Genomic DNA, 17095 nt, shown 5'->3' with positions numbered 1-17095 from the left:
TGAAATGAACTGTTTTAAAATGGGGTGGGGGGTGTAATTTATGTGGGGGGAAAAATCGAATGCATTTAGAATGAAACTGAAAATTCACTTGCCTCTGATGACTCGCATGTGGCAAATAGATTTCTAGAGCCCTGTACATACATTTATGTCACTCCCAACAACCAAACTACTAATATACCATGGATTTCTTTCTCTACTTTTTTTTTATTAATTCTTATAATTTATTTGATTTTTTTATTTTTTGCCTAATCCAGAAACAATTCTGCAGAGGACAAAGATAGAATGTTCCATGCCTCCACTAAGGATCACAGTTTTGCACGAAATGATGTAATTCATCTACCACCCAGGCACAATAGCAAACATCCATCACCACAGCAGGATTCTAATCTACATCTGGCCAGTTGTATGGCAGATACATTTATTACTCAGCCAGTAAGGCATGCAAATGTAGCAAATGCTTAAGTTGTAACTCAACAGTTAGAACAAAAGGATGTAAAGGAAACGCATTTGATGTAAAAATGGCATAAGACAAGTGTGCATGCTATCTCCACCATTTTTCATCTTCTATGTGGATTATATAATGAAGGAAAGTTGCAATACACATGATATCAAAATCAGAGATTTACCCCAGCAATTTCCTTTATAGAAATGTTATACTTCTAAATAAATCCAGTACAAGATCCTTTATTTAAATTGAAAAACTGCTGTAACAAAATCAGTATGAAAATCAGCAATAAAAAAAACACAAAAACTGTCTGTGAAGACAGTCAGGAACATGAAACCCTCAACTGTATTCTTGATGGAGAACCTACAAAAACAAGTAAAATGTAACTTTTTATATTTGGTCACTTAACACTAAGTATGAGATATTTTCCTTTTGGATTTATTAGTAGACCATAGTTATTCATAATTATACAGTTGTCGACAAGTTTCACCAACTAATTCTGTCTGGCTTCTTCAGGACAAGAAAATAGGTACACTAACGTTTACTGGTAAAAAAGAAGAATAGAGTAACAACAGTTAAATTAATTAAATTGAAAATGACGTGTAACAAGAGCATGGAGTCTTAGTCATTGTTTGTTGATCGCGTTTTATAGTTTTCCGTGAAATTAATAAATTCACTAAGCTTAGCAGAATTTAATTTCATGGAAAACTATAAAACGCAATGAACAAACAATGACTAAGACTCCACGCTCCATGCTCTTGATGTTACACATAATTTTCAATTTTAATTAATTTAACTGTTGTTACTCCATTCTTCTTTTTTACCAGTAAACGTTAGTGTACCTATTTTCTTGTCCTGAAAAAGCCAGACAGAAATAGCTGGCGAAACTTGTTGACAACTGTATATTTATTTATAACTAGGTCTACTAATAAATCCAAAAGGAAAATATCTCATACAAGTAAAATGTTTCAACTCTTTGTTCAATTTTTAATCAAGATAGTAAATTAAATAAAGAAACAAATAATGGAATAAGCAAAGTTATTGTGAGGCAGCTGAATAAATTTATATGGAATAAGAAATAAGTTGGCCGAAACATTAAGGTAACATTATACAGGACATTGCTCAAACCAATCTTAGGATCTGCAAGTTAAAAATAAAATAGTTAAACTAGAAAGATTACAGATATGAGAGTTCTAAGAAAAATTAAGCATGCACAGATGGCATTAACAGCAGAATCAAATTAAAAATGAAGATATCAGAAAGCAACCTGGCACAATTAGCATTCAAGAATGGATTAGAATAACTATTTAAGTTGGTATAGTCGCTTAAACAGAATGGTAGAGGAAAGGTTAGTAAAACTTAGGAGTATTTTAGTAGTATTGTTGATGATAGCTGATGAGCTACAGCCAAGGAGAATAGAAGTTGAATTGCAAGATAGAGAAAAGAGCACATTTGAGGCCATTTGGTGTGAGATTGTGGCTAGCAGAACAAAATATACAATTGGGTGCTGCTATAGACCACGTGATGGAAAAGATGGTGGTGACAGTATGCACAAACAAATAGAAGAAATGAGTGGAAGGAGGGAAATTATTATGGGAGATTTCAACTATGGTCGCATTGATTGGAGTGAGGAGAGGACACACGGGAAGAAGGAATTGGATTTTATGTGGTTATTAAGTGATAACTATCTGCGACAGCATGTAATGGAAAATACAAGGGGTCAGAGAGTGCTTGACCTAGTAATAAAATCTGAGGATTTGGCTGTAACAAATATGACCACACTGCCACCAATTGGTAACAGTGATCATAGATCTTGACCTGGGAGGTGGCTAAAGGTGTGGAATTTACAATTAAGACAGGGTACATGTGGCATTATCGGGCTGGAAAGTATGACAAGCTTAGGAGTTTGATTGGTTCAGTGGCATGGCATGTATAACTGCATGGACTAGAAGTTGATAGTGCATGGGAGGCAGTTAAGAAGTGTTTGCATGAAGCAATGACTCACTGTATACCTAGAGTCCGAATAATAAATCAAGTAAGGGTTAAATGGATGAATAACACCATTAAGCTTGAGCTGCAAAAAAAGAAACAACTATGGAGGGAATTTAAGGAGAAAGGTGACCGGCAGGCACATGAATGGTATAAAGCGCAGGCCAGAAGGGTAACGAGTGTGGTAAGAAAAGCAAAAAAGGATTATGAAAGAACACTGGCCATGCAGGCTAAAGAGAATCCTAAACAGTTTTTTCGATATGTTGCAAGTAAAAGGAAAAATGTATATGGCAGAATGATTTTAAAGAATGCCGATGGTAGGGAGGTAACTGAATCAGTGGATATAGTTGAGTTACTGAGTGAGCACTTTGCAAGAATATATCATCCGGGTGGTGACATTGCAGAAACGAATGAACCAGTACATTATACTGGAATTGTGGTGAATGAAGTGGAGGCGAGTTGTCTATTGCATAACCTCAATGTCAATACATCTGTGGGATTGGATGGTATACCAGCTCGTGTCGTACGAGAAGCGGCTAAAGAATTGTCAGTACCCTTGACCATTTTGTTTAATTTGAGTCTCGGGTCTGGGTTAGTCCCGATGGGGTGGAAAGAGGGGAAAATAGTTCCACTGCATAAAGGTGGTACCAAGACTGTTGTTGAAAATTACCAACTGATTAGCATATCAGGAATGATTGTCAAGGTCTTAGAGAAATTAGTCAAGAAAAGAATACAGGATTGGATAGATGAAAATGGAATATTGTATGGGGGACAACATGGTTTTGTGAAGGGTAGATCATGCCTCAGTAACTTGCTCACATTTTATAACACAGTGACGGCTGAGCTGGATAAGGGTAATGGGTTTACAGTGATTCTACTGAAATTAGGGTTCCATGTGGTATCCTGTCAAAGACCTTGGCAAGGCCTTTGACAGGATACCACACGGAACCCTAATCAGTAAACTGGAGCAGATGGGGATGGATATAGGGTTGGTGAGATGGATAAGAGGGTGGTTGATGGAGAGATACCAGAGAGTGGTTTATTCAGGAGTTGAGTCTAAAAGACAGCTTGTGACTAGTGGTGTGCCGCAGGGCTCTGTTCTTGGACCACTGCTTTTCAATTTGTTCATCAATGATATAGGAAAGGATCTGAGAGGAAGTGTCCACTTGTTTGCTGATGATGCAAAGTTGGGTAGAGCAATTGTGAGTACACAGGATGTCAAAATTTTACAGGATGATTTGGATAGTTTGGAGGACTGAGCTAGGAAAAATGGATGTCAATTTAATGTGGCAAAGTGTAAGGTTATGCACTTTGGGGTGAAAAGAATAGCAGCAGTATATCACATTGGTGGAACCATACTCCAGGAGATTGATGAGGCCAGGGATTTGGCCTCAATTTCCTGGAGAGTGTTGGTGGATATGGAATTGAAGTTTAGAGGGCACATTGCAAAAGTGGCTAAATCAGCTCATCAAATCACTTGGCTTCTGAAAAATACTTTAACATGCAGAGACAAACAAGTTGTTGTTCCTCTGTATCAAGCCTTGATAAGACCCCATCTGGACTACTGTGCACAGTTATGGGCACCAGGGTTTCTTCGTGATAGGGAGGAAGTGGAGAGGATCCAGAGATGAGTGACCAAGATGATAGCAGGTCTGTGGAATGAACATTATGAGAATTGGTTGAAGATTTGTGGGTTGCAGAAATTGGTCGATAGGCGGAAAAGGGGCGATATGATTGAGAAGATATTTTTGAAAATAGGACTGGTGATGGGAGGACTAGGGGCCATGCATGGAAGCTGGGCAAGAATGTGGTTGACAAGGGTGTTAGAGCTAGGTTTTTTACTTGGAGAGTGGTGAATGAGTGGAATAAGCTGCCAGAATCTGTTGTGGGTGCTACAACCATGAATGTGTTCAAGGCAAGGTATGATAGATACTGTGTGAATGTCGAATAGTTGTTCTTGACATGATGTTAGGGCCTCCCTCGATGAGTCTGTCGACTCCTTGGAGTTGCCCGGAATAATAATAATAATAAAAACAAGTTTGATATCACGATGGTATGAAAAAGACTCAGAGGAAGACCAAAGTCTAAGTGGGCTGACACTTTAGAAATGAATTAATCTGGAAAAAATTGTTGACAGGAATCTAGTAATAACATAAACTTAAGTACATCTCACTATATGAAAATGTTAACAATGAGAGAAAAATGCATAAATCTGTTTCACTATTAATATTATCATCATCGTTCATAAATATTTTGAGCTAATGAAGGTTTTATGTTTTGCTAATTTCTAAACTACTTTATTAATCTATTTGGAAGAAATGAAATATAAAATGCATTTTTATATCAAGCTTAGACATCCAGAAAAGCTTTATTTCTGTGTAAATGAAACAAATTCTGTATTAGAACAATAAATAACTTTGGAGTCTGCATAATTTCAAGTTCAAGCTGAAATTGTCAAGTGCCATGAGATGAAGGAAGACAGACAAGAAAAGCATTGTGCTACTATTCTACTTTTATGACACACACACAATGAATATAAATATTTTGTCAATACCTTTACTTTCTCCGGCTGAATAAGTGATACAGCTTTGTTCAGCACTGAATGTAGCATTACTAGTTGATTTCTAATTTGTTCGCTCGGCATACTTTGTAAATGAGGCCCCTCAATCACTTCTTCACGCTGTGAGACACTAAGTTCAGATCCAAAATGAAGACAGGCATGCCGATGATCAACTCTTACCTAGTGTCATCAAAATGAATAATGACAATTTAAAAAAAATAACTTACAAAGTAGATTTATATTAAAGGTGCTTAACAAAAGTATTTAATTAAAATATACTTTTAAAAGCAATTTAGTTTTGAGTTCCATGAAGGAAACCTGTACATATAATTATCTTTAGATTACATTTGTTAACAAGAATGGCAAAATGTATTCCTTCAGATCAAGCATTTGCATAAATACCTTGTAGACAGGCTTAGTGTTGGAAGTTATTTATGAATATTTTATCAGTCTTAAACAGAAAAACAATACAAATAATGAACATAATATTTAACATAATATTCAACTGGCTTACAATGGATTTTAAATCAGCATCTTCAGAGTACATGAATACAGCGTACCATTGCCACACGATATAAGTGCAGGAAACATTTCAGACTATAGGTAGCAAAAAACACTTCAAGTCCTAACTTACCATTCTCTAACACTGAATAAATAGAAGGTTTTACAGTTATTGGCATTGGGTTTATCTTAGATAATAACGATCTCCCAAATTTTAGGTAAATTAATGCAGCAGTACTTGTTGAGGCTAGGTAAGTGCTTTCATTGCTAAGTCTAAAAATAGTCTCTCTGACTTATGACTTCGTACATCACAGTTTTCTTACATGTAATCCATTGTGCGAAGGGGTACCCAATTCATGGTCTGCTAGTATTAACTTGGTATGGATGGCAGAGGATGTAACCGTTGTGTGTTTTGAAGTGCAGGTTAGCAGAGCTCCTGTCTATAGCAGATCATATTATAGTCACAGGGCACTTTCTACACTTCAGGAAGTGTGACAGAGAATGGAATTGGTCCTTTAGTAAGTAGATAAGGACTGCTGATTTGAAGTATTATTTCAACATGGGGAGGGGAAGATAGGAGTGAAGCCATTTGTTAAAAATAAGTGTGGTAAAGGTAATTATTTGATAAAATCCACATCGGCAATTAACTTAAAATTCTTTATACAATCGAGATTATAGACACCACTGTACTATAGGATCATTTACAACCTCTTGCAGATAGAAGTCATACAAAAAAGGATAAAATGAATTTTAAAAATGCATTTATTTAAACAATTTTAAACTGCTTAAATAAATCCAGTAAAAGTCATCACATTAAACTAAATGATGGATGTAACATATCTGATATAAAAATCAGCAATAAAAAGAAATGGAAAAAAAAAAGACAGATAAACACACCTGCCTATATTTCTGCCTGTTTTCATACACAACAACAAAATCGGTTATTTAGACAATTTTTTTGTGATAGCAAATTAAGTATGGAAATAAACAACAGAAACAAATCTAGTTTGGTGTAGAAAGCAAGTGAATAAATTTTTAAACAAGAGTAGTAACATAAAGCAGTAAACTAACAGCATACAAAACAGTTGAAACAATTTATAACTTATTATGTGACACCTCCAAGGGTATACTACATAATCTACCATCCATGTTAAATCATTTATCAGCTATTTAAGACTATATTGTCATACACCACACCATCTAACAATGTTAATGGTATTTTGGTCTTTGAAATTGTGTGTTCTCTGTATTTGCCTGCATGCAGGATGAAAAATATGCATTTCTGGATGGAAATGCCTGATGCCTCTGTATGAAGTTGGCTAAATTAGTTTCAGAAAAGTCCATACGAAGATTATTCATCATGATGAGAAATGAACTCAGATCTTTTTCCACTCAAAGACTACACTGTCCCATCATTCATCCGACTGCACTACAGAAGCACTTCAGTTTTTGATTGAGAGGAACAGAAATTCTGAGGAAGGAGATCAACTTCTACCATACCCTATCAAAAATTTCAGTTACTTCATTTTTGAAACCACAAATGTTGTAATTTCACCACCTGGAGCAAGTGCACCAGTCTAGCCCACCAAAATCCAACTCAGGCTAGAATTCAAGAATATGTGAGCAGAGCTACTCTAATGTGGTATGCTCGTTTCAACAGCATATGAGAGGATAGGTTAGAAAGCCAGTGTTTGATGTCGAGATGATAGGAAAAAGAATCAGAGGAAAATGAATATTTATTTCAATTGATTACAAGTCAGGGCTTTAGAAGACCAAAATGTATGAACTAACAATATTAGACCTCCTTTTTGGTTAGAAAAATTATCATACAATTGTAATATTTGCAAATTCCTAGATGCCATTATGACCTTACACAGTCAGTAAAAGAAACATGAGCAAAATTTCCAAATAATTCATATATTCAATTAATATTTTAAATATGGTAATAAAATAAAACTGGTATTAAATACAGTTGATCCTTGAACAACACAGGTTTGAACTGCATGGGTGCACTTATACATGGATTTTTTTTTTCAATTAAATATATTGGAAAATGTTTTTGAGATTTGTGACAATTTGAAAAAACATACAGGCGAACCACATAGCCTAGAAATATCGAAAAAATTAAGAAAAGGTTAGCTATGTCGTGAATGCATAAAATATATGTAAATAATAGTCTATTTTATCATTTACCATTATAAAATATACACAAATCAATTATAAAAAATTAAAATTTATCAAAACTTATGCACACCATACATGGTGACTATGCAGTCGAGAGAAATATAAACAAGGATGCAGTATTAAATCATTACTGCATAAAATTAACTGTTATTAATTAAATTTAATAATTAGCATAAAAAAATAAAAATTTTATAATGATTCATTCATTAGTGTATAGGTAGGATACTGTGAAGCAATCTTATCGATTACACTAGGCTACCACAAAGCAATCATATTGCTGCTTCTTCGTTATCAATAAATACATGAATCGTTATACCTGTAAATAAATATGAATTTCTTTTTCACATTATCTTTTTATTTTTGATATCTTGTGTTAGTATAACATATGACATCTGCAGTACTTTGTATCATATAAGACAATATTGATGTAGGTAATGACAGACAATTCATCTTATAAACAGATGACAAACTTACGGTATCAATAAATACAGTGCAGTACAATAAATGTATTTTCTCTTCCTTATGATTTTATTAATAACGTTTTGTTTTCTTTATTTTATTATAAGAACACAGTATATAATACATATAACACACAAAATGTTAACAGTAGGGTTTCCAGTCAACAGTAGTTAAGTTTTTGGAGAGTCAAAAGTTATAAGCGGATTTTTGACTGCATGCAGGGTTAGTGTCCCTAACCCTTGCACTGTTCAAGGACCAACTCTAATAAAAATAAAATAGCATATGGCCTACTTTAGAAGGAGAAAGCACAGGAGTGTATGACTTGCTCAGTGCTGCAAATTATGTATTGACTTTCTATACTGAAATTATGAATCACAGATTTTTTTTTGCTTTTTTTTCTTTTACATAAAGTGATTTTCATTCTATCAGATCACAACCTTTCTAAACAAGAATTCAAAATTCTTAAAAAGGGTTTCAATTTTTCAATTGCTCCTAACCACATCCCAAAAATGGTCTTCATGTGTGGTATTGAGAAAGGTCCTCATCCACTCCCAGAGACAATAGCTAATGATATAAGATTCCAAAGTGCAATCATCCTTTTCGACAGCTAAACCACCAAAACAAAATACTACTCCTTCCGATAAAAAAGCAATTTGGAATTTAAGAAGAAACAAGGACATAATAGTCACCAAAGCAGACAAAGGAAACTTCACGGTCATCTTGAACACCGAAGATTATATTACCAAGATGAATAGTTTACTATCTGACCGGTCCACGTACAAAATATTAAACAAAGATCCAACCATGAATAACCATAATGAAACCAATCTTCTGATCCACAACATGAATGGTTCGCCTCATGAGTTAAAAAGAAAACTAAAATCTTCGCATCCCATTACACCTCGCCTTTATGGTGCACCCAAAGTACACAAAGATGATGCTCCACTCCGTTCTATAGTAGCATTCTCCCCCACATATCTACTGACCAAACACCTTGCCTACCTATTACAAGGTAAAATCAGACAATCAAAGTCTTACATAAGGAACTCTCAACACTTCGTAGATAAACTTAACATTAAGCTTTCCAAGACAGATATTATGGCAAGTCTTGATGTTGTATCCTTATTTACAAACGTACCAGTTGAGGAAGTCATAGACATTATAAAAGATTTCTTCCTTAACGATATCACACAACTTTTCACTCATTGTCTTAAGTCTAACTTCTTTAAAGTCAACAACATTATATATCAGCAATTAGAAGGACTAGCAATGGGCAGCCCCCTGTCACCACCATGTGCGGACTTGTTCATGGAGAAATTGGAAAATGAGATTTTAGCTAACATTACTCCAATACCAACAGTCTGGTGGAGATACGTTGATGATGTGTTTATTATCTGGAGTGCAAAAGTAGAAAACTTACGTGACTTCTTAGAAAAAATCAACTCTTTTCATGACAAAATAAAATTTACTTTAGAGCTAGAAAGCAATCATCGATTACCTTTTTTGGACATACTTATCAAAAGACTAAAGAATGATGATATTAAACTTACTATATATAGAAAACCAACTGATACTGGACAGTATCTCCATTATTCTTCAAATCATCATCATACACAAAAATGCAGCATCATCCATATGCTACGAAACAGAGCCCACAACATAATCACAGAAGAAGACATACGTACAGAACTTTCCCACATCTCCAAAGCTCTTTCTCAAAATGGGTATCCTCTGAACTTAATCAATAAAATGCTCTATAAAAACAACATCCAGCAACAACGTTTAGCAACTCAGTATGTATCAACCATTGTCATACCCTATGTTGGTTCAGTGTCTAATGAAATAGCTAGAATTTTAAAATCTTACAACATCAGAGTTGTGTTTAAACAGACCACTACCACTAGACAATTTTTAAGATCCCCTAAAGACAGTGTACCGTTTTTCAAATATGCAGGTGTGTACAGCATACCTTGTACATGTGGACTATCATACATAAGCCAAACTTCGAGAAGCTTAGAAATTAGACAGAAGGAACATGTCGGAGATGTTAATCATAACAGAATGGACACCTCAGGTTTGGCACATCACTTTTCAATTTCAAACCATGCAATAGATCGGGATAACAGCTCAATGCCTTACATGGAGGAAGATTACAGATGTCGAGTATTTAAAGAAGCTGCTGTGGTCCTATGAACAGGTAACAACCTTAATAGAAACCAAGGAGTAATATTAAAGGATATATGAAAGAATCTTATTAACTCATTAAGTTTAGCAGAACTACAATACGCCCAAAACTATGTAACGCGTATCTATGATAATGACTGAAGTATATCACTTCACTCATACCATGTCACGCGGTGCCTTCCAATTTCGTTGTAAACTGTAACTGCTTTCCTTCATTTTTGCATTTAGTAGTTTTCCTCACTGTTTAGTCTTGACAAAGCTAGTCAGTTTTGCTAGCGAAACTAGTCGACAGATGTGTACATTTATATATTAAACCTATGGTCTTATAATCCAAATAGCTATTGTGTTAATTATAAATATATAGTAAATATTGTTATGGCAGTTTCAGATATTATGGAATTCAATTGATGAGAATTAGCATTTCAACTCAACAACTGTTGGCTTGCCTTTGTCGTTTGATAGCACGATTGTTTGTTAATACTGCACCAATCATATGCACATCTTCATAAGATGCTCTCTCCCTACTGGCATACCATTGATTTTGTTTCGTGCTCTGCTTTCAGTTCTCATTAGTCGTGAAGGATTGTTTATTAGGCATCTCAAGTCTTGTAAATTACTGGTAATTTTTGCTTGAAATAATGGGAAAGAAGATGATGCTATATTATTATTACGTGACATACCTGGGTAGATGACTTTGACGTTGCACACAAGGAAACTGCTCTGGAAGCAGCGATAGCGAATAGGAGATCCTTGGTAAGTCATATCCATTTTCAGTTTTTTGTGAAAACTTTTTCCAAAAATCCCTGCATATTTCTTGCCCTATGATTTTTTTAGTTTTAATTCTGAGAAAAAAAAAAGTGCAAGTTATATTTGAGTAAATATGGTACATTTTACAAAGCCATGCTTCCTCCCTATGTAACATATTCCTATCCACCCATTCCCTAATTTTGTCTAACTTTTGGAATACATTAACCACCACTGTAGATAATAATTGGTCTAAAATTTGCTACTTGTGCTTGAAGCCATGTATGCAGTGCCAGTTCTCTTGCACATTTAATACGAAGGCAAATTTAAGGAGTCCTGTGAAATTTTAACCATCCACCCTAATCTCAACAATGGTTTAAAAATCTAAAGGTGGATGTCACATATTCTACCTGCAAAATTACCACCCTGTTAATTTTAAAATGCTTTTAACCAACATTTGCTTATAATTACATATGTTGGAAAAACACTGTAGTAATTTAGCCAACATACACAAGTCACCACTCATAAAACATGTTCCGCGAACGATTATTACGTTAAAGAACCAATCGTGCTGTGATTGGTTCTTTTGTCACATGGCGTGACTTTCTACTGCAGTTTTAATACGTGCCGGCCGATGCATTTGGAAAAATTAACTTTATTAATAACGGACTTTCAGATTTAACAGACACCCTGCTGGCCCAAATTAGTCTGTTATATCGAGGTTTTACTGTATAACAAACACTATTGCTGTATTAAAAGTATAAAAGATAATATAATTTATTCTTTGGCCATGTAAAAAGAGGATATAGCTTAGTTGTAGGTTGTTCCCCCACCCACCAGAAGTCAGACGATTTACATAATAGATGATTAAATTAATGTCACATTGGCATACTTGTCTGACTTGTAATGTAGCTTGCTTGTGTGTGTATGTGTGTTTATACTCCAGATGATGAGCTTAATAAAATGGTCGAAACATCATAATCAAATTCCGGACATGTACCCTCAAGGGATACAGGATATTATGACAGCACTACATGCAAAACTACATCATTACTAACTTGCTATCAAAAAATTTTTCTCCAAATCAATCTCTTATCAGTTAAGACCCCAACATTATCAAATCTTTATATTTCTCTCTTCTAAGGCAACTTTTACTGTATCAAACCACCTATATCTTGGTCTTCGTCTGGATCTTTTCCCTGCCAACATGGCAGAAAACACTTGTCTTGCTAAACTTTCCTCTCCTATTCTGTTTAAGTGACCATACCACCTGAGATTACCTCTGCTAACACAATCCTGAATGTTAACAACGTACTGTTCATTCCTAATATCCTCGTTTTTAATATGATGTTGGCACTGATACCATCTGTTCATGCCCCTAATCTTTCAGTCTCTGGTCAAGTGTTTTATTTCTAACCCAGCTCTCAGATCCATAAGTTAATAGTTTGAACATTGTCATGTATACAGCTAATTTAGTGTTATCAATAATTTCTCTCTTAATCCATATAAATTTCTTCAATTGACTTCCAGCCATACCAGCATTGATTCTGTTGTTGATTTCCATATTTAACACGTTCATTGCCAAGCTGAAAATTGGAATTTCGTGTTGTGGGCAATTTTTTTTTTTTTTTTACTTGATAGCGACGTCCATTGCGATAACGCATGATCGGCCGCCAGGTGAGAGCTCGCATCACGCGATATCGCATGCTTGGCAATCCTCGCCTTCTCTTGGACTGCCAATTTGGGGTTTAGCAGACCAAAATGTATTCTTCTTGGCTTAAACCACAACATAAAATGGTGGTACAACATGACAAAATTACATGCTGGCTGGGCATCACCCACCTAAACAACCCACCCCATTGTTTTTGCCAGGGAACCAGGGCAAACAGCAAAAAGCAAGCTAGTGGAACAAATCCTGAAACACACCCCCAACTCAATATCAGCAGAGTTAAAGATTCGTACTATCAATATAAGAAGTGAATGCCAAAGAAAGAGAGCTAGCAGAAGAACTGGATAACTACCAGATCGACATAATAGGGATGACAAACAAAAAGACAAAAACTAGTGAGATCTTTCTTAGCAATAAATACAAAATGTTATATATACAGGTAATAAAAAAAAAAAATAATAATAAATTTTAAAAAAAATATCAGCTAACGCCTTTTTATTCCCGTAGTATATAGGGAGTAGGCGAGACCGTTTAGCCCTATCTAACTTTTTTCACTACCAGTGGGCAGTTCAATCTCCACTGGTAGCCAATAAGAGATAGCTGGCCGAAGGCTATCACTAATTAAGCAGCATGCATAGAAGAGACTGCACAAGAAGTGCCGCCATCTCATCGCCATACACTCGTATTTAATGTCTGAAATAATGTGGGTTCTACGGTCGATTTTCTTCAGTTTATGGGATGAAAAACCCAAGTTTTTGGGAGAAAAAACCCACTTGCCCATGCCAGAGATCGACTAACACAGGAACTGGTCGAAAAAAGGCTCAGAAAAATTTCTTCTAGTCGCCGACTAGATTCGAAACCAAGAAGTCTTCCTTCATGCGGTCAAGTGCCGTGGTGTGCAAATATCCACATTCACTGAGCTACACAGGCTTACAGGTAATAACAATCACGGAAAAGAAAGAACCTATAGTATTCAACACTAAATACAAAGCTAATCTTCTTGAATAGCAGGCAATATCAGAATTAGGAACTGGACAAAAGGTTCTACAAAAGTAGAAGTGGAGGAATTTTTTGAGGCTTTAGAGAAAACAACTGACACAATGAAAAATTGAAAGTTGGTCCTTGTTGAGGATCCAAATAGCAGAGGAAATGTTCTAAATAGTAGGAAATGATTGCCAAACTTACAGAAATATTTTGGGAAAACTTGGAGAAAAGAGCAAAGCTAATAATAATGGCAACTGCATGTTGCATTTCTGCTCAGGACAGACTGGTTATTAATAATATAATGTTCCAACATAAAAATGTGCACATATTCACATGGAGAGAAGAAGCAAGGAATAAGGAAAATGTCATTGACTATGTTATTGTTGATAGTTATATTTTCTCACTGGTGCAGGACACTAGAGTGTACAGAAGATTTGAAATTGGAAGTGACCACCATTTAGTCTTGAGCAGGATAAAATTGAATTTCATACTGAAAAGAAGAACATGTAAGAAAGTTTTATTAAAGCGAATAAAAGTTGAGCAGCTTTCAGATGTGAACTGTAGACTAAAATATACTAACATTATTCAAGAAAAAAATGAAAGAGGTTGAGAACAGGAACCAAACCTTCAAGATTCAGTGGCAAGCCCCAAAGAAAACACTGATGCAGCCAGAGGCAAGTAGTGAGGTTGTCTGCAAGGATAGAAAAATAAAAACCCCATGGTGAACACAGGAAATTAAACAAGCAGTGAAGGAAAAGGAGAAGGCAAATCAAAAGTTCCTGGCAAATAAGTCAGCTTGTGGTCTTAGAGAATACAGAGACAAATGTAAGAAAGCTAAACAGTGTGTAAAACTAGCTAAACAAAAGTCATTGGAATTTTTGGTAAGAACGTAGAAAATAAATATCAAAAAGGTGGAAAGATATTCTGGAGGTTGTTGAAAAACGGAAGTTAAGGTTGTTCTCAGTCAAGAAAGGGGTAAGAGCTAGGTTTTTCTCCCACAGAGCAGTGAATGAGTGGAATAATTTGCCCTTAGGAGTATTGAGTGCATCTACTATAAATTAATTTAAGCGAAGGTACGATAGCTGGGTTGGGTAATTTACAGCCTCCCTCGATGAGTCCTTCATTCCTCAGATACTAATAATAAAAACCTCAGAAAAACAGGAAAAAGTGCTGTAAAAGGAATTAAATTATGATAAAGGTGATATGAAAAAAAGGGAGAAAAAGATATCCTTGATGTATGGAGTTATCACTTTAAACAATTGCTAAAAAACATTGAAAACCTGAAATGCGGAAAGCCAGCTGGAGTAGATGCTATTCGACCAGAAATGCTGAAGTATGGAGCCTATGGTAAAAAAGTCTTGAAATCGCTTCGCTGTATAGTTCCGAAGCCTGGGCAGAGAGATGTATTTCAGATGATCAGAGTAGAGCTCTTGTCATCCCCATATACAAAAAAGGGAAATAAAACTGAATATGAGAATTAATGAGGTATTTCTCTACTGAGTGATCCTGGTAAGATTTATGCACATATACTTCAGAAGCAGTTGAGAAGGATTGCAGAAGGGAAGCCTGGTGAAGAATATGCTGGATTCAGGCCAAATAGAGGCTGCCAGGATCAGATTTTCACTTTATGACAAATAGTTGAGAAATAGTGGGAATATAACAAAGATCTGTAGTTAAGTTTTGTAGACACTCAAAAGGCATATGCAAGGTGCCAAGAGAAAAGCTATTCAAAACACTACAGTTATATGGTGTCATGGGGCATTATATCAAGCAATACTTAGTCTTTCAGTTATAAGTCAGCAGTTAGAATTGAATTGAGTACAGGAAGATGGTTTGATATGAAATCTGTTGTCAGACAAGGATGTACATTATCCAATCTGTTATTGTTTATCTATATTGATCATATTATAAAGGAAAGTGGTATTAAACCTCTGATATCAAAATTAGAGACATTAATCTGAGCTCATTATTATATGCAGATGTTATAAGATATTAAATTGAATAACTATCGTAATAAATTTGGTATGAAGGTCAACAATAACAAGTCAAAGACAATGAAAATAGGCAGAAGTTGAAAGTATCAACTGCATTGTCAATGGAGAACCTATCATCATCATCAAATTCCTGCCATGTACCCTCAACGGGTGTACAGGATATGACAGTACTACATGAAAAAATTACATCATTACTAACTTCCTATCTACAATTTTCCTCCAAATCAGTCTGTTACTTGTCAAGACTCCAACATTATCAGATCTTATATTTCTATCGTCTAAGGCACTTTGTACCATATCAATCCACCTATATCTTGGTCTTCCTCTGGGTCGTTTTCCTGCCAACCTGGCAGAGAACACTTGTTTTGCTAATCTTTCCTCTCCCATTCTATTTAAGTGACCATACCATCTGAGATTAGCTCTGCTAACGCATTCCTGGATGCTGACAATGTCAAGTTCTTTCCTAATATCCTCATTTTTAATATGATATTGCCATTGATGCCATCTGTTCATGCCTCTAATCTTTCTCAGGACTCTCATATCTGCGGTCTCTAGTCTTTGGTCAAGTGCTTTACTTCTGACCCAGCTCTCAGATCCATAAGTTAAAATTGGTTTGAACACTGTCTTGTATACAGCTAATTTAGTGTTCCGACTAATTTCTTTCTTATTCCATATGAATTTATTCAATTGACTTCCCACGATACCAGCTTTGCTGATTCTGTTGTCTATTTCTATATTTAGTTTACCATCTTCAGTAAAAATTGTGCCTAAGTAGCTGAAATGTTTTACTTGTTCCACAGGTTCTCCATTCACAACACAGTTGACATTTTCAATGATTCTGCCTATTTTCATTGTCTTTGTCTTTTTATTGCTGACCTTCATACCATATCTATTACAACAGCTATTCAATTTAGTCAGAGAATCTTGCAGACTTGTAGCAGATTTATTTAGAAGTATAACATCATCCGCATAAAGCAAAGAGCTGACATTAACATCTCCAATTTTGATATCAGGTTTAATACCACATTCCTTCATAATGTGGTCCATATAGATAATGAATAACAGAGGGGATAATGTACATCCTTGTCTCACACCAGATTTAACATTAAACCATCTTCCTGTACTTCCTTCAATTCTAACTGCTGACTCACAACTCAAATAAATACTAAGTATTGCTTGATATAATGCCCTATTGACACCATATAACTGCAGCATATTGAATAGCTTCTCTCTTGGCACCTTGTCATATGCCTTTTCCAAATCGACAAAACTTAAATACATATCTTTGTTATATTCCCATGCTTTCTCGACTATTTGTCGTAAAGTGAAGATCTGATCCTGACAGCCTCTATTTGGCCTGAATCCAGCTTGTTCTTCACCAA

At 35.3% G+C, this 17095-nt stretch overlaps 1 protein-coding gene across 2 annotated transcripts in view; it reads right to left on the bottom strand.

Moving 5' to 3' along the window:
* Window positions 1–17095, bottom strand: part of eIF3a (eukaryotic translation initiation factor 3 subunit a) — a 378310-nt gene that overhangs the window by 154718 nt on the left and 206497 nt on the right. For both annotated transcript variants that reach the window (XM_090393079.1, XM_090393080.1), the window contains exon 10: window positions 4989–5174. In XM_090393079.1, the coding sequence (XP_090249205.1) occupies window positions 4989–5174 (186 nt within the window). The remainder of the gene's footprint in view (window positions 1–4988; window positions 5175–17095) is intronic.

This window comes from Typopeltis vanoorti, chromosome 5 (assembly GCF_054136105.1).
Source record: "Typopeltis vanoorti isolate ZY-2024b chromosome 5, IOZ_Tvanoo_1.0, whole genome shotgun sequence".
Lineage (NCBI taxonomy): Eukaryota > Metazoa > Arthropoda > Arachnida > Uropygi > Thelyphonidae > Typopeltis > Typopeltis vanoorti.
This window is presented reverse-complemented; position numbering and strand designations above follow the sequence as displayed.